Source organism: Cyprinodon variegatus, unplaced genomic scaffold (assembly GCF_000732505.1).
Source record: "Cyprinodon variegatus isolate N-32 unplaced genomic scaffold, C_variegatus-1.0 Scaffold121, whole genome shotgun sequence".
In the NCBI taxonomy this organism is placed as follows: Eukaryota; Metazoa; Chordata; class Actinopteri; order Cyprinodontiformes; family Cyprinodontidae; genus Cyprinodon; species Cyprinodon variegatus.
Window position 1 is genome coordinate 1,010,904 of NW_015150574.1, and position 19,183 is coordinate 1,030,086.

Here is a 19,183-nt window from a genome sequence, read left to right on the forward strand (position 1 = left end):
GTTAACTGATCCGAGCTCGGACCGGTCTCGGCATGGATCGGTTTTTCAAGGGTATATAGTCCAAGCTCTATATAGTGATTGAGGGAGGAATTTTGGTATAATTGCTGCTCAAGGTGGGTTGCTCTGTCAGCTAAAAACATGTTTTACAGTCTCTACATTCCGATTAATTGATTACTAAATTAGTTGATGATTATTTCAATAATCATTTAATCACAATTAATCCAATTGATTGTTTCATAATGCCAAAAGGCCCTACAGCATCACTTCTGCCATGACTCTCCTCAACCACCTGGAGTTTTGGTTGTGAAAATGCTCAAAGTGTTTCAGTTAAAAATTCCTGCAGACTCCTTTAATGGCCAAAGCATCTTTAATTGGCCTTATTGTCCATAATTTAACCAATCGCATTGTTTGTTGGTCGCAGTTGCTGAAAGAAAAAAAAAAACAAAACAAAAATATCCAAAACATAAGGATCCAGAAAAGTTCTGTGAATGCTTTGCTTATGTTCACATGTTTCTGGTTGGACAGAAGAGGCATGCCTCCTATCTACCATGTTGAACAGTTGTCATAGAGACTATAACCCAAGGTACCACTCTGTGCTGCAGTTTTCTAACGCCGTGCTTTGGCCGTTTCCCTCTCATCCTCCTCTCAACATTCAGGGCTTCATTCAGTCTTGTGTCACATCCAGCTGTTTTACACTTTAATTAGTGTAGGGAGAGGGAGAGGTTTAAATAAGCAGGTAAGATGCTGGAAGCATTTCCTGAAGAACATCAGAAGCCATCACTTTAATAGCATGTCTTTCACATTTTTAGGAATAGTTAAGTGAAAAAGTATTTTCATGGTTGTTTACACTCCTGTGCTAAAAAATCTTTGAATAGCTCTGCATCCTCCGACAGCGACTGCAGTCTCTTCAGACAGTGTAATCAGCTGTGTACCACATAACATCTGAATGCACCGACATCTTCCCATGAGGAAGCTGTACATATAAAAGATTTCAGGGAGCCAATCCCGTAGGAACAAAGTAGAAACAGATTTGAATGTATTCCTGCGTGGAGCACGGAAAAGGTTACAACATTCAATTTGTGACAGGCTCCATGTGTGAATGGGACTTCTGATGCGCCCATGTTCTCTGAGGATCTTCTTGTCTTTTCAATCTCTGGTCCATTTTGTTCTGCCATGATGTTTCAGGAGATTATTTTTAACAAGATTAAACCTGCAATTTTATTTTGTTCATATGTTACCAGTATACATTGCTCTTCAGTACCCACAACTTGTTGCATCATGACAGCTCAGTTTAAGGATTACTTTTAGTTTAAAATATATACATTTTCATGCAGTATCAAATTTTGTAAAACAAAGTGAGGCACTATATTTAAAATAGTGTCATATTTTTAGATACCAGTTATACCCCTGTCGGAAAAAAGGGATAAGAATTAGAAGTGAGGCTTGTAATTTATTATGAGTTCTTAATCAAACATTACAATTTCTTTTATGTATCCGTCATAAAGTCCTATTGGCAAAGTATGTCTTAAAATAAATAAAATGTCCACATTTAGTACAGAGCTGCTTAAAAATGTTTGCAAATCTTTAAAAAGTATTCTTTTGAGCAGCATTTCCTTCTTTTGTGGGACACCTGAGAAGAGAGCAGAGGCTTTTATTTACATCCCAGCAATGTACTTGCAGGAGAACAAATAGAAGGCTTGTCTAAAATAGATGCAATGAAAAGTGGAGCCTTAGGTGCCACATCACGACATGGAGAGGAGACGCATAATGCAATAATTGCTCTGAGGTGCTCTTGTGTCTGATTGCTTTTGAGCATCTCTTATTGATTTAGTTGCTTCCCGTTACACGTCCCCTTTGAAACCCACACTTTCGGTCATGCTGTCACACAACTCTCCTAGGCAAAGACGCACAGCTTCTCCTCCTCCCTCCATCCTAAACACCCAATTAGCAGCCACACCTGGCCACCTGCCTCCAATCAGAGCGGAGAGGCCGTTACCATGACAGCGAGCAACGACAAAATCCAGATGCAGATGGGGGGTCAGGGATGATGGATAGAATGGAGAATGACTTTGTGTGCAGATGATAAATAGATTTGGAGGTCATCTGTGGAATCAGATGGCTAGTCAGACGGGTGGCTTAGATGGCAAAAATATCATGCTAGTTTATTTTTACAATGAATATTTCACTATAAAATGTCTACAATAAAAAAATTGTTTAAAATGCAAATTGAGATGTAGAATTACTACATTAGTCTTTTATGAATACAGAGCCATCATCAGTTTTTATTTACCGTATATTTACTGCATCTTATCACTTAATGACACTCTGGGGTTTGAAGCAACATGGAGAAGGGCTAAATGGATCCCCTGAACGCATCACTGGCTTCATTTCGTCCTACATGTTTCTACTTGGGACCTCTACCCCCTCACCCCATCTCACCCCCAGCCTGGTCATTCACCCCATCAGCCACGTATTTTACCACAAATGGAACAAATAACAGCTTTCATCACCAACTGAATCAAGGCCATTTGATCAATAAGGCGCCAGAGGTTTGTGTGTCTTCCACATACAGATCTTTTTTTTTGTTTTTTTGGGGGGGGTGATTGATTGAAATGGCTACTGCAATGATAAGAGGGGAATTGATTGATTTTGATGTCAACATGGAAAAACATGAAAGGATGAGAGTGCATAGATATTCGCATTCACAGCGAGAGAGAGTTTAAAAGGCCCTTTGCTCCGTTTTTAAATTACATTTGCCTGCAGTGAAAAAAGTGTTGTTATGTCCCATCATGCCTTCCACATGTTGTCCAACTGTTGTCAGCTGTCAGGGTGACTTTCATTCACCGAAAAGGAAACCTCTGAAATCATTCAATTTCACGATTGTTAACTGCAAGCATTTTGTCGATACTTTTCTTCGCCCTGTATCTAAAATTGAGACATTTTGTCGTCCTTGTCTGCCCAATACTCTGAGAGTCTTTTTGTGTTTGTTCAGGTGAAAGTCAATTCCCAGTCACCCTTTTCCTCATTTTTTTTAATCCCTCCATGAAGGCACACTGAGCACACAGGCTGTGTTTCTGCATCACCTTGCTTTACATTTACACAGTGACTCATTCTTTTCCAATGGGAGCTTCCGAGTACAACAGGCAACGGAGCAGCTCCATTGGAGCAAATGGGATTAAGGGCAAAGGCTGCTCAGTAAGTTGTGCCCCTTTTAGGCTTTTATTTACATTCCGCTCAGATTTTAGTGAAGCAATAAATGGAGCAACAGCACAGTTCTTGCTAAGCAGCAATGTCACAGTCACTCCAGCGGATAAGCATCCTTTCTTTTAATTCACTTCAGTTTAGTTTATTTATGTTTCCCCAATTTACAACAGGTCTTCTCACAGCACCTTGCTGTCAGAAAAAAAATTAGATGTATACATTTTTTTGAGCACTGAATAAGTGATAACCAGAATGATGCAGATAAAACTCCTTCATACTAATTATCCTAAATGAATAGCATTTTCCCTCCTCCATTTTAAGGGTTCAGGTTAGTAATTATTGTAAGGGTGGGAAATAAGATTTTTGGCCAGCTGCATGTTTCATGACACAAAAGGATGGTGTCTGCTTCACAATATAGCAAACAATACATATATTTAGGTGGCTAAAAATATTTATTGCTGAATTAAATGCATTTTTAGAGGCAGACACAGCAGACAGCTGTATTATACCAGACGGGATTCTGACAGAAGGATGGGCGATCGCTTTAACTCCACCTCTGACCCTCATATGTCAGAGGTTTGATATTACATGAAATAGTGACTGACTTAGTAACTCAGCTACTGCACCATCAAACTAGCTAGTAACTTGGTAGTTACTTTTCTAAAGTTAACATAATAAATGCATAGCTTTCAAATGGAAACATAAGAACGTGCCCCCATCTTCTCTTTGGCTCAGTGAACTAACCACTTTTATCCCCAGTGAGAAAATAATCAATAATCTAAATCAAAGACCAGACAAATTTGACAGAATACGGGGTGGTCTAAATGAGCATTTAAATACAGCAGGTATAGACTATTAAATGGTTGAACCATAATAAAACATAAGTGCTGATGAACAATATGTATTTAGGATACTACCTTTGGACTTATTATATAGAATCATTTATTTACCTTATTGGATTTTATTTTATTTACCGGTAATCGTATGCTTTAGAAGTCTTGATTGACTTGCTACAAGTTTATTTATTGATTTTTTTTATTTTTTATTTTTTTATTTTATATACTTATCATTGTTTTTATATAGGTGTGTATAGGCATACATGTGTGTCTGGTGGTGAATGTGTTTATGCACATGTATACAGATATATATGCAAATATGTATATAAGGGTATAGGGTTTCAGGGGGGAGTGAAGGGGTTCAATGTGTGACTTGCCATGTTATCTATATCTTAATTCTGGAATCAAACAGTGGTTACAGAGAACAATCAGAACAGTATTTTTGTCTTTGTAAAGTAAACGATAACTATAAACCCTGCAAGTGATTTCAATAACCCTGAAGAAGTAAAGTGCAGTGGTTTGGAAAACGGAGTCATTCATTTGTCAGTGTAGTGGAAAAGTGAAAGGATGCGGGGTGCTTCATTATATTAAAATTGCTTGGAACAGTTTCTGTTGTCAGATAATGTGCACATCACTGCTAACATTTTGTCTTTGACTTGGTGTCTATGCTTTCAGTTTAGTAACGCTATCATTACCTTTACTGGGCTGGCTGCCATCAGCCTCCATCTCTTGGGGTATTGGTCTCGACCTGTGTGCCTAACACATGGTGAACGCCAGCCCACCTGACTCTTCCTCAGCCAATCAGCATCTAAAATACCTCTGCCTCAGCATCCCCTGCTCTCCTGCCGTGTTAAAAACAGGAAGCAGCTCATGAAAAGGTGCTTTGAATAACTGAATTATAGTATTGATCTGCTTTAATTTTTAGGTGAAGTAACTTCGTTACTGAAATAAGAGAGAATTAGATAGAATGGATAACGATAACACAAAGATGTGAGTGGCAGTAGTGATTGGGTTCAACTGGAGGTAGAGATGAAGGAAGGGAGGGGAGCGTGATCTAAAATCATAGATTCAACCTTTTTATAACATCATTGTAATTTTGTTTCATATTATCCATTATACGACATAAACATTGAGTGATCCAGGCTCTTTGTACAGAGTACCATGGAGTGAGGTGAACAAAGAGGAAGTCCTTGTACAACCAAACCTTTAGTAACCAAAGAGTTTTCATCAGAGATGAGCAATTTTAAGATCTATTCATTTAAAAAAACAAAAACAAAAAAACAACAACAACTGTGTGTTTGTTTAAATGAAGCTTAACATAAGGTTTAGATTGTGTCTGAGTTGTGGCGAATGCACTTTTTTGATCTGGCACAAATGTGTTCACCTTATACTGTAATTTACTTATTGATGAATTTTCCACTAATTTAATCCCCCCCCCCCATAAAAATTAATGTCTGTTCATTTTTTCTCATTTCTAGAATCACTATCTTTGGCACTGGGGCTAAATGGCTGTCTGTGCTGCAGGAGAAGAACCTCAGACCTTGTGAGTTGTGGTAGAGTTCACAACAAACACACACATACATACAAAAACATTCAAGGGTAAAATCGGATATAACAAAGAGCTTCTCAGAAAAATGCACTGTTGGAAAATTAGATCTGGATTGCTAAAATGAGCAATGTTTTTACCCCTAACGTCACTTGATCTTGTAAACGCAGCTGAAAATAAACATAAAAATTCAGATTTTTGTCTACCAAAGGCAAGGCAAATTTATTTGTAAAGCACAATTCAGTACAAAGACAATGCAAAGTGCTTTACATGATTAACATATAGGAAAAAAAAACAGAAACAAATCAAGTAGGGAAAAAAATGAATAAAAAATGCAGAAACAAAAAAGAACATTAAAAACAGTTGGACTAAAGCAGTTCGCCATTCATTAAAACCACACACTCCAACGTATCTTGTTGGAATTGAATATGGTTAGCGTTTTTTCAGGTCAAAGGTTAACTGTTCCTGTCATTTGCTCATTATATCTGCCAACAAAGACTTCAGCCACATCAGGAAGGTCATACAAATGATGGATTTTTAGTTCATAAAAAGTAACTACATGGTTACGTTGCAAGTAACTATTTAATTTTGCAGTACCCAAGCTACTAATTCAGTTTGTTTTTGAAAAATGTGACAAGTAACTAGTTAGTTCATGTTTTAGAATGAACCCAAGTTGAAATCTAAATCTAGTTTGAAACATGGTAATGCCTCTGAGACCCTGTAATCCAGTCCTACTGAAGCTGAGCTGTTTTTTTTAACAGGGAGCAGTGTAATTGCAGACAGAGGAGACTTTATAACAATGCAGGTGATTTCTATTACATTTTTAAATTTCTTAAAAGGAAGAAACCTCACTTCCCAATATGGTTGTCAAAAATATCAATACTCAAACGCTGTATCTGGATACAATACTAATTTGGCTTTTTATTGATCCTAATGATACTAAAGTGTTGTCTGCCTATTTTTGCTGTTATTAATTTGAGACTTTTGGGTTATTTTACACATGTATATAGCTACCTTCTATGATTCTGTTGAGAAATGATTGTGAGATTAGAAAAGGTAAGTTGTATCGAATAATTTCCTGGATATCGATATTAAATTAGAAATGTTATTATGTTGAGAACCCTACTTCACAGGAAAATGCTACATGTTTTCGGTCGTCAAACAAAATCCTACAGGACTAAATGAATTACTACAAACACAAACCTGAGCACTAAAATACCAGTTTTATGGTAGTACTAATCAAAAAAAGAAACACTTTTAATGAGGAGTAGGATGTATTCCTCCCAAAACATGGAGGTTTTACATCTAAAAGAACAACAGAAGATTATGAGCTCATTAAACAGAATATTTCCTCTGTGTTTTAATAAAACCAGTAATTTAGTTGATGACTACTATTATATTGCATTCACAATCTCCCCTTTAACTTGATACAAAAACTTTATTCCTGATAGCAGGAGTGCTAATATCAGCTATTACTTATAGATTTTCATTGGAAAGCCAAGCGTAGCTCCTTCCATCCTGCTAAATGCATAAACATTTAAATACAGATGTTTAACGCTCATGTTTTTCTGTATATTCAACATAAGTTAGTTTAGTAAATGAAATAAATTCATGAGCTACTGACCTTTACTTTGTTTTTCTTTGATCAATGAGACCCAGCCTATAATTGGGGGTAAATAAAATGTCTCCCTTCACTTCAGTCCAGCAAAGAAAATCGAAGTACAACACAGGGAGCATCAGTTCTTGTCACGAGCAGCAGAACTGCTCTTTAGTGTAAAAGTCTCAAGACATCAGTCCATTTTCTTATCTGTTTTTTTGTTGTTGTTTTTTTTTTGTCACCTGCCCCTCTATATACCACCCCATCCATCTGTCATTGTTAGGGAGGCTAAAGGAGATGTTTCTAGCTGTGTGCTTTTAAGAAATTGTGTGTGTTTGCAAGCATGGCTGGATCGGGCTGTGAAGGATAGAGGAAGCTTCTTCCCTGACTGCCCCAGTGGAGAAGCCCTTTTTTTCAGTGCTGACATTTGGACTGGATTGGGCTGGACACCTGGAGGCATGGTGGGGGGTTGCAGCAGTTCCTACTGCGTCTGTGTGTGTATGCGCGCTTCCAGGGTGAGGGTCGGTTGCTGGAAGCCTCTCGGTTCACAGGGTGTTATTGGCATGTGGTTTGGGCATCTGTGGGTGACATGGAGCATGTGCATAGATCTCTGGAGTGACACCTAAAGTGTGTGGGGGTGTGTGTGTATGTGTGTTACAGTAAATGGGGGGTTGTAGGCTTTGTCACAGCAGGGTGGCAAACTGCAATAACACAACATGTTAGGGTGCCAGCAGCCACAGCTGTTCACAGGTGCTTGCCTGCTTTTTTGTGTGTCAATTTCTAATTTGGTTGAAATTATTGCTGCCTGCAACTGTATCTGGGTTTTGATACAGCTGCTACTGTGATAAGTGCATTTTAGCAGTGATAGCAGGACAAAGCAAAGAGTTATTTCAGGAAAAGGTGGTAACTGATGTTAAATGCATCAAGAGAGTCTATACAATAATGAAAACGTGAAATCATTCATCAAAACAGGTGTTGAGATCCCACATTTTCAGTAGACATAAATCCCTTTGTTAGAAACAAATTGCAACTTTTTGCAGAAAAGATAAATATAATATTTCAAAGTATTTAATCTAATTTATTCCTTAATTAATAATGCAATTAAGCAACTTTCATCCAGCTTTTTTGCATTCTTGTGTTCACACACCTTGTTAATGTTCTGCTTTCTTGAAAATGAGACATAATAAAAAAATCATGTGGGAGAGTCTGCTTTTAAATGTTAATGGAACAATCGTTTCTTTCCAATCCTTCCATCTTTCACCAAATTGATGGAGCTGCCTGTAGGAATACAGGAATACCAGCACACAGACAAAAGCTGTAGTGACATTTTTATTGAATTTGGCATCTGTCATAAACCTGTTTGGATTTTAGACCATTTAGAGCAAAGTTGTTGTGTGTATAACTGTTTTTCAGTGTTTTCTGTTTTAGCTTGAGAATATTTTCAATGATGGAAATTCCAGGATTTAATGCATAAATTAATTGTTAGCAGGTCTTAACAAGGTGTAAGAACCTTACTTGCGTATTTCAGAAATGTAGTATTATTTGTAGTATTATCTTATAAATGCAGTTTGTCCTTTTTTAGTTGCTGATATATTTTCTTTGGCGTTTGATCATAGTCAAAACAATGGAATCAGGATTTTCTTTCTCCCTGGATTTGATTTACAAGTATAAATGCTTTTAGTAGTTGGGTTTAGGTTCTGTAGCTAAATTTGTGATTCAATAATTTGTTACTCGGTAGATTTATATAAATACCAAAGCCTGCAAAGCTGCAAAAACAGAGATTTTCATTTCAGTTCAATTGTTTTATCTCCAACAAGATTTCCAAATAACTGAACTTTAGTAGAACCTCGACTGAAGTGGGATGCATTTCTCAGGTCAGCCTTCCGACACAGTCAAGAACCTAAGATTTTTCTATCTGATGTAGATACATTATTATTTTTTTTAGGTCTCACCTCTTTTGTCATTGTCTTTCAGGGACCCAAAGTACAAAGCACGTTTGTGCACACAAAAAATGTAACTATTTTACACACAACTTGGCATCAGAATGTGCAGTAATTCATGTCAACTTTTGACATGCTGTGAAAATGTGAGGTAGCAACCCAAACCTCTTTAATCTGAAAATAGAATACTATAGAATAACAAAACTCACCTAAATACACTGAAAATGAATTGATTTAGTGTTTTTCTTACATCAAAGGATCATTAAACCTGATGTTTCAGCTTTTAGGAGGTAAATCTTAATGCTGCAACTGAATCTCATCACTTCAGGATGCAGTATGAGCGTAGCCTCTGTCTCACTGGGTGCTGGTTCAAGTTCTTAAAGTGCTCAGCTCTTTGCAGCCGTAGTGTTTTAGGGAGCTGATTGGCAGGTCCGATATTTCACAGTCATCCCTTAGCCCTTCTATGCAGCCATATGGAATAGCCTCATTGGTATGGATTCCCTAAACAACGCCTGAATAGATACACATCAAATTGCAATATGACATGAGGAGCCGGCTCCCAATCTAATCAGAGCTATGGCTGTAATCATACTGCTGTAAGAACACCATCTGTGAATGAATTTGCTCTCATGAATAGAACACATTCCAATAGCTGTGCCCCTGAAATGTGTCACAGAACAGACTTCAAGCAGGCTCCATGCATGATGGCTGTATTCTGTTTTGTTACTTTGTTTTTATGGGACACCCTGACTGGTTTTAAACATTAACTCTACTTCACATTGTGTGTATGGTGACATATTCCTAGTAGAAATATGGGGGTAATATGCATGTAATTTATAATGATATGGTTGTTATGGATTTAACTGAGCTCAATGCTGCAGTTAGACACAGCTGAATTATATAAATCATAAATGCAGAAAAAAATATTTTCAGCTTCTATTATGTCTATGATTTTATTTCCAGACAATTTTTTTAGTGAGTCGCTGACAGGCTAGCAATGCGTATGGACGCTCTTTAATAAAATGACAAATTGTACGCCTTGTTTTAGGAATGTAAAGCTTTGGTACGCCCTAATTTTCCCCCTGCCGGTATGTGGGGGATCTGAGCCCAAGTCTTAATAAACTGACTGCACAGACAATGTTTTGAGGTGGACTTTCTCACTTAAAATTTAAATATTAAAACCTACTTATTCACCGACTTGACAGCAAATATAGCAAGGCCTCTCTCTGCCATTGAAAGCAGGAGCTGCAGAAACATCAGACCTATCTGTTCACATTTTACTGGACGCGCTTCAGGAGCCTCAAAGATGCTACGTCTGACCTTAATGTGTACAAGCCTAAAAATGAAGCAGCAGGTGCTTTTTTGCGGCTCAAATCGTGGCATGAACGTAGCATTACACTTTCTGATTATTATTTTTTTTTTTATCAACCTATGAAACATAATGTACCTAAAAATGATCTCATGTCTTCCTTATGAAATTTTCACCTCTAGTCAAGTGCACATACTTCCCATAATCAGGACAATAGAAGTGTTGTAACCAAGAAAAAAAGTTAGCCGCATTCCACCTCAAAAGGCAGGAAATAGCATTTCAGAGAGTCTAAATTTCAATATTTTCCAGGGTAGGATACCCCAGGAACCCCTTATGCCATACAAAGCCTAAAGATGTGATACACTTAGGTATACAACCTATGTAATATTCCTCTCTAAATGCCTGCTCATTGATGTTACTCAAAGTTTTTTGGCTGTAACAAATATTCCTTAGATGTGTTGTTAAGGTCTAGCCAAACAGCACCATTGCCATGGTTATTTGGACTCTTGGTGTGTACCTTCCCGGTTTTTAAACTGTTTTGTTTAGGTATTAAAGGGCTGGGAAATCCACATGCAGCTACGGTCATTCCCATGCAAACTGGGCTGATTTCATACAGCTGAATTTGCAGCAAATTTCCGAATTCTTTCCTCCTGGACATCATGTGCATTCTTTTGTACTTGATGTCCCAGATGTCTGCTTAACTTTTTAATAGAATACAATACAATGGAACACTTTCTTAAACAGTGGAGAAACTTCACTTTATCAACAGCAAAATGAGAGGCAGAGTATATGCTGCACAATGCAGGTACAAAGGCTGAGTGGAAGGATAATTCAAAAAGTTATAGAAGACCTTTAGAAATGTATCTATCTATTGATCAACTCTGCTCTAAAAGGTTACAAAAAAGTATGAATCTTTGGAAAAAAAGTACAAAGGAAATAAAGTGTTATTTAAAAGTTTTGCCCATTTCTGAACCTTGCAACTAAATGTTTTTTTTTTAGCAGAATCCTGTTAAACTCAGAAACCTTATTCAAATCTAAAGTTTATTTCAAAGAGTCTGTTATTTTGGAGACTTTTGTTATGTTGTCTGACTTTCTGTTTAACCTCCTTCTCTCTCCCAGCGGAAACACACAACCTTCAGTCTCTACACACCATCCTGTCCACTGGATCTCCACTCAAACCTCAGAGCTACGACTACGTGTATCGCTGCATCAAGAGCACCGTGCTGCTGGGCTCAATCTCAGGTAGAGAAACTGTTTTCATTAGATAAATGACATTTAAGGTCCTCACAAACAGAATAATAAGTCTTTTCTTTCTCATCTGTTTTATTTTTTAACCTCTCATCTCACTAAATCTCTCTCATTTCTGCCCTGATTGGGTCTGACCTTTATTTTATTTTTTATTTCTTCTCCATGGTCATGGTAAATGAAAAGGGTCCAAAAAACATCACCTGACGTGCAAAGAAGCTCAAATAAATTCTGAAACCTGTGACATGGCAGTAAATTCCAGAAATAATGAAGTTTATAAACATTTTAGCTGTAAAATACCATATAGGAATGTGGGTAGATCTTAATAATGAGCAACATGTAAACTTGTTGAAAAAATATTCATGAAATCTGCAGCTGTTTCAGAATCTCTAAGCAGTCATTTATATTACAAACACGCATTGAAATACAATTTGACAAGAGTAATAGGCAATAATTTGTAAGACTCAGAGAGAAAATGAGAAATTAGCTTTTGGAGGTCTACGAAAGAAATGGTTATCAAGTTTTATTAACCAGATCCAAATATTCAAAGGTTTAGATATAGTACATTTAGTGCAGGTGAAAATGTTACGGAAATTGACTGCTTTTCCGCCTCTTTTATTGTCTTGTCGAGCAGAAAATAAGAATTCAGACTTTAGATGAGGAGCCTGAGAAGAGTTTACAGAAGAAGTGACTTAAAGCCAACATTTAATCAGAAATAGAAATGTAGATATATTCAGATAAGAAAAATCCTTAATAAGATAAAACCCTCCCATTGAAAGATTTCTAATGTGCAGTAATATAGAGGTATCCAAACCATCCGGGCTCAACATTTATATACCAGCTCTAGACACCTCTTCTTCACTTTTTCCTATTATTTCGAGTTGAGTTGCAAAATATTTAAAAGCTCAGTAATCACAATTATAAACTCAGTTTCAAACCTACAGGGTGGTTTGAAGCTCTGCTCAGTAATCTTTTTGTAATGCAGAATTAGCAACAAAGCATTTGTGACACCTACACAAAAGGTTGGCACAAACAAAGAAAATTCAGAAAGATAATTTATATATAACTGTCCGCTTTCGTCACAGCGTAGTCATGCACAGAAAATTCAAACACTGGGCCTCTCAGCCTCTTTTGTGATTTTTGACAGGTCAATAGAATGCTATCTGTCTATTTCTGTGAGCCCTGAAGCATTTAACATTTAGCAGAGGCTGGGTGACTGACGTTTAATGCACACCATGCATATACACCCTCACTTACGCACAGAAGTACACACACACCCAAATAAACATACAGGCCCCTGTTGACATGCAAGACGAGAGAGTGGACACGGGCGTCGTCCCGAATGTCAATCACTAAACGGAGATGTTGGAAGACAGAGCAGCATTGTGTACAAAAAGAATGTCTTGACTTATTTAGCATAGCTTTCTTCATGTTTCTTTATTTACCCTTTACTTTTTCAACTATTTCATGCAATGAAAAACACAAGCTTAGGAAACTACAATTATATTGGCTATTAGGAGGAGTAGCGCTTTAAAAAAAAAATACCTTAAAATATCCAGGAACTGTATAAATGCTTTGATTATTGTGCATTTTGTGGTTCAAAGAGTGCTTAGCTATTTTTTGATGTATTGTATTGTATTTTAGGAAAACACAGAGTTTTATGGCTGTCCCTTGTGCAGAACATTATATCCTGTCTGTAGCACCCTGTTAGTAATATAAATAGAAATTTTTAACTGTGCCAAAAAAATAAAATGTATAGATTTATATATTTTTTGCTAATTTTCTCTTTCGTGATAGTAATGTTAAAAGGCATTGTTAGAAATTTCCTCAATTCTAAATCTTCTCACCTTTTCAGTACTTTATGTTTGAGAAAGGGAAGCAGGAAAATATATGTTTTTAAAAAGTGTGGTGCGTGCATGCATTCACCTGACCTTACTTAAGACTTTGTAGAGCTCTGGCTCCGTGCATTAACATCTGTGCATCCTTTGGAGCATTTAGTATCTTTACCAGCATAACTCAGCTATAGGCTGAAATGTGTTCCCATTTGTCTCAGTGGACAGCTGTGCTGTCCTGCTTAAAGAAAAGCATCCCTGCAGGACTCTGTGTTAAGGCTTTTTCTGCAGCACCTATTGTTTAACATGCAAGGAAAGAGTCTCATTTTATTCTCATCTAACAGAGAGCCTTGTTTGCCATCCTCTACATGGCCTATTTCAAAGGCTGCCAAGTAATCTTACCACTCTTTACTGAGGTACAGATTTGTAAGGTGATCAGCTTCTGATCAGCTATTTACACTCGACCTTTCATCTGCTTTTCTGTGCTAACAGTTCTTGTTGCTCTCATTTTAGGTAAATAGCCATTTCTTAGTGGTTTGAAACAGTGCTCTTAACATTTTTTCAGATAACTTGCATCGTTGGGAACAATCCATGCAATCCACTTATACAAATAAATCAAACCATAGATGTCCAAAAATTAAGTTATGTGTAATAAATGAAATGAAAAATGGAAAAAATATTGAATACACTTACTGAATTTTTTTTAATACTTTGTCCAAAAGCCTTTGTTGGTAATGACTGCTTCAAGGCGCCTCCTGTATGAAGAAATTAGTCACATACTTTGCTCAGGTGTGATTTTGGCCCATTCTTCCACACAGACAATCTTTAAATCTTGAAAGTTTTGTGGACCTCTTCAATGAACTCTGATCTTTAGTTCTTTCCATAGCTGGGCCATTCTAGCAGCTTTATTTTCTTTCCCTGAAACCCATTGAGAGTTTCCTTGGCTGTGTTTGGGGTCATTGTCTTACTGAAATGTCCACCCACGTTTCATCTTCATCATACTGGTAGATGGCAGCTGATCTTTATCAAGAATGTCTGTACATTTTTCCAATTACCGGTATCCTTCCTTTAATTATTTGAGGTCTGCCATTACCATAGGCAGAAACACAGCCCCACCCCATGATGTTCCCCCCTCCAACCTTTGTTGGTATGGTGTTTGGGAGTGGGGTCAGTGCCATTTGACCCCCAAACATAATGTGTGTTATGGCATCCAAAGAGTTAAATTTTGGTCTCATGTGACCAGACTTTATTCTCCCAGTATTTCACAGGCTTATCTAAAGCTTCAACATGGTTTTTCTTCAGCAATCTTAATCGGTAATCTTGTGAGGAGCACCCGGTCTTGGTTGGTTTATGTTGAAGTTATGTTCTTTCCACTTCCAGATTATGGCCCCATCAGTGTTCACTGGAACATTCAGAAGTTTAGAAAGTCTCCTGTGACCATTGTCATCATTATGAGTTGCAACAATAAGGTTGCAGAGGTCTTGAGAAAGCTATTTGCTTTTACCCTTTATGAGATGTGTCTTGTGATACAAGAGAGATTTGGGATTGAACCAGTTGATATTAATTTGCACTGACAAGGGGCAGGATAGCTTTCTAATTACTGAAAGATTTCGGCTGGCGTCTTGGCTTTCCATTCCTTTTCGCACCTCCCTTTCTTCACATGTTCAATACTTTTTTCCCTTTGCTATTCCACATTATTACACATAACGTAATTTCTGGACATCTATGGTTTAATTTTTTTGTGTGTGGATTGCATGGATTGCTACTGGCATCGGGTGAACATGTCATGTCAATAACACCTCTATAAAATATATTTACTGAGAAGACATGAGTCACATCCTTCTATATTAGAAAATAAATGTCATCTCTTACAGTAGTTATAAACCCATTAGGTCTTAGCCTTAGGAAACAAATTAGCTCTTTTTTTAAATTCAGTTAAATTCAGCCTGGTTCTGCTGGAGGTTTCTTCCTGTTAAAAGGGAATTTTTCCTCTCCACTGTCGCTACAAGCATGCTTAGTGTGAGGGATTGCATTCGAGTCACTGAGTCGATGCAATCAACTGGTTTTCCTTTGATAGAAAACTTTGAAACAATTTGACTGTATGATCTGGTTGAACTGTAAAGTGCTTTGAGATGACATGTGTTGTGAATTGCCACTATATAAATAAACTGAATTGAGAAGAATTAAATCTTTATAGTTCAACAAAGTTACGATCTTGCCTAAAAACATTGTCGAAGTTTATTTGGGTTATAGAAAGAAAATAGAAAAAAAATAAAGGAAAATGTAATCACAATCTTTGCCCCCATCGGTCGTCATTTTTTTGTCCTAGCTCAACCAATCCACTTTCACCTGCAGTAAACCATAGAAAATGGAGGGATGTTCAAAGCTTTTACCCAAGAATGTAACTTTGTTCACAATGTAGCTTCATTTTGATTTCCACACCTTTGCCATCAATAACAATAATTCAAAACGAGCCCGGTTAGAATTTCCCATGGTTTTGCCATGGCTTTTCACATATGTATAGAGCTCATGATATTTTTTGTAGTTTTAAGATATAACTAACACTGATATAAATGTCAGATTCTTATCCTGACATGTCTTTTTTTCTTTGTGTTAATAGTTAAATAGCATAGTAGTAGGGTTAATGCAGTAATGGAGGATGAATCCATTCATTTTTAGGATCTGTAATCGCCAAGATCTTTCCGCTTTTTGTTGCTCTACTACTTGAAATCCAAAAGAAAAATGTGACCTGTAACATACAATACTATTGAAAAAGAAATGTTGCTATGCACTGTATACTATTATTACTGAAATGTCTGGTTTGGGAAAACCAGAGAAAAAGAAATAAATAGCCTGAATTTTAGTCTTTAGACATAAATATTTCTTAGAAAAATTATCTGCTTGACTAAACGTCCACTTTTACCAGAGTGGACAATGTTTTTTTATGTCTTTACAGAATCAAGTTGATTTATTTGGGATTTTTTTATGGTGGATTTTTTATAATTTGGAGTGAGATTTGCTGTGTGTGAATCTGCTTGCTAATCAGAAGAGCCGGTCCCCTTGCCGCCAAGGGCATCAGCAGGATTCAGCCCTGTTGGCTGCAAACCGCCATAACCTTGACCCCCGAGGTCAACAGCCCTTCTAGTGTGTGCGTGTGTTCACATTTGTGGTGAGATTTTTTGCAGCATATGTGCCACTGTGACCACTGCCTAGTGGCATATGCCAGGGGCCACTGTGTGGATTTCACCCTGGGCCACTATGTGTGCGTGTGTGTATGTATACATTCAAGAATATGTTACATATTTTAGACAGTTGTTTACGTTTATGGGGAATTTTTAACTTTCATGATGATGCGGTTTCCCAAAGATGCAGGGTTTTTTAGTTTGTCTGGATGTTTGTGTGTATTCCTGCCAGCATGGATCTGGCCTTCTCCTCACTAGGTGGTTTTAACACTGTCACTGCTGGATTTCCTCGATTCCAATGGGCCTCCGTCTGACTGCCCATATGTCTCCTCTCTGCTCCTTTTTACTCCATTTCCTTTTGGGACTGCGTTTCTGCAACTTGTGCCTGAATGTGTGACTTCTACAATATGCTTCCTTGGTTTAATCCATTAAAAAAATAAAATAAAATAGTAACATAGTAACATCAATGCAGCCAAAGATTAAATGTGCCGGTTGATAGGTTTGTGGAAGTTGGCTGCTTTGTCTGGCCCTAGAATGTCCCGGAGGATGTTCAAATCCTTTACACCTCCACACACTTGCATCCATAGTGAAAAAGACCATCTGAAGAGCACCGCTTGGAGCAGAAGATCAATGTGACGAGTAAGCTTCTTGTTTATATACACACAGAATGGCATGGAAAGCATCCCAAGAAAGCCAGAGCAACTTTTCATTTTAAATATACTTCTCTGTATCTGTATGCCCATCTATGCAAATGAGAGTAACAATAAGATAATTGCCTATCTTCCCACCATAAGTGTGTTTGTGTGTAATCAGAAGACAATGTTTCCTCTTTCTCCAGGGAGCCAATTAAAGCTCAATAAAGGACCTGGCAGACAGACACAGAAAAGAATAGATAGATAGATAGAAAAGGAAGAGATAGAGAGGGATGAGCAGTAGAACGGCAGAAAGCGAGGGTACAAGATGGATGGGTGTAGTCTGTGATACAGAGAGGAGCGACACGGGGAGGTAGAGAGTGAACAATGAGAGGAGAGATGAATAGAATGTGTCAGGAATAGTTGATGATCGGAGCGTGAAAAGATAAATGGGTACGTGTGTGTATATCTGTGGGTTCGTGCGTCGTCATGACAGTTTTAGGAAGGTGTTTGCAAAAGGGAACTCCTAAATAGGTCAGCGAAGGTGGAGCAGTGCACTAACACCACCAGTTTGCGGTAGCTGTTTCAGAAAGATGCTGCGACAAATTGAGGTGACGTCCCCGGTTCGGCGGTCTCCGGAGATACAGGGATAATGCTGGAAGCTGCCATACTGTACATTATAGGTACAGTGACTCTGTACAGCAGAGCAGCAAACAAGAGCAGAATTTAAAAACAGAACATGACCTATCTAACTTGATGTGTGGCGTGGAGAGGTCAGTGGTGCAAAGTTATACCAAAATCTGAATGTTAGAGTTGAGTTAGAGTGGTACAAATCAAACAAAACTAAGTTCATATTGTTTCTTTGGTCTAATGTCCTTGAAATGAAGTGCCATATTGGTACAGTTTAGAGAGGGTATGCAGTTTTTGGTGTACCTGCTTTGGGCTGGGCACTGCCCTTCCTGTTGCATGTTGATTGTCAGCTGGTTGTAAGGAAAATCCATCTGGCTTTCTTTGACATTTTCTGAAAAATTTAAACTGGAAAAACTTTAATAACAACTTTCTTTTTAATGTAAACCTGTTTCAAAACTGTTAAAATATCTGTAAACCAGCTGATGATGGTAAACCGATTTAATTAACCCGCTGCTATCAGTTTGTTATAATTACATTTCTGTATTATACATGTCATAGAAATGACAGGGCTCATGCAAAACGCAAAGTATTTCTACATCTTCATGTCTGTGGAATCATGACATGACTAGAAACAGGTCAAACAAAAAGGGTTGACATGTTCCATTTAAAAAAAAAAAGGAATATTATATTTTATGTATTGGCTTTTTCACTTATTTCTATTACTCATGAAATAAAATGTTGAGATCATCCAGTTTACTGTACCTGGGTGATGACGGGAATAATTGATAGAATATGCAGTTACTACAATAATCAACAGGCAAAGTTCATGATTAACAGACAGAATGTATATGGGTGTCTGACATATACGGTATTTTTAAAGGTATAGTGGAGACTAGGGGTGTAAATCACATCCATCATGGCGATTCGATTCAGTATCGATTTCCTGACCCAACGATTTGATTATTTTTTGATACTCAAGAATACACCACGATATGATTCGATTCGATTAATAGGTTAATCTATTTTATTTTTTTTTTACACCTTACAGGCTAAACAAAGTTTCAAGTTTGAAATAAATCAATGAAAGCTGTAATATCATTATGCATTTTGTTTTTAAGAAACAACAGCAAATAACAGAAGTAGAAAAGTTGCATCAAAAAATACTGCAAAAATACTGCACATAATCAGTGCAATGAGTGCAATGCAATCCACCTGGATCTCCGCCCTTTTTGG

General features: G+C 37.4%; 1 protein-coding gene across 1 annotated transcript in view; it reads left to right on the top strand.

Moving 5' to 3' along the window:
- The window catches only part of aacs (acetoacetyl-CoA synthetase), a 56,679-nt gene that overhangs the window by 29,167 nt on the left and 8,329 nt on the right, over window positions 1–19,183 (top strand). The window contains exons 11-12 of the mRNA XM_015375577.1: window positions 5,516–5,580; window positions 11,549–11,671. Coding sequence (XP_015231063.1) covers window positions 5,516–5,580; window positions 11,549–11,671 — 188 coding nt within the window. The remainder of the gene's footprint in view (window positions 1–5,515; window positions 5,581–11,548; window positions 11,672–19,183) is intronic.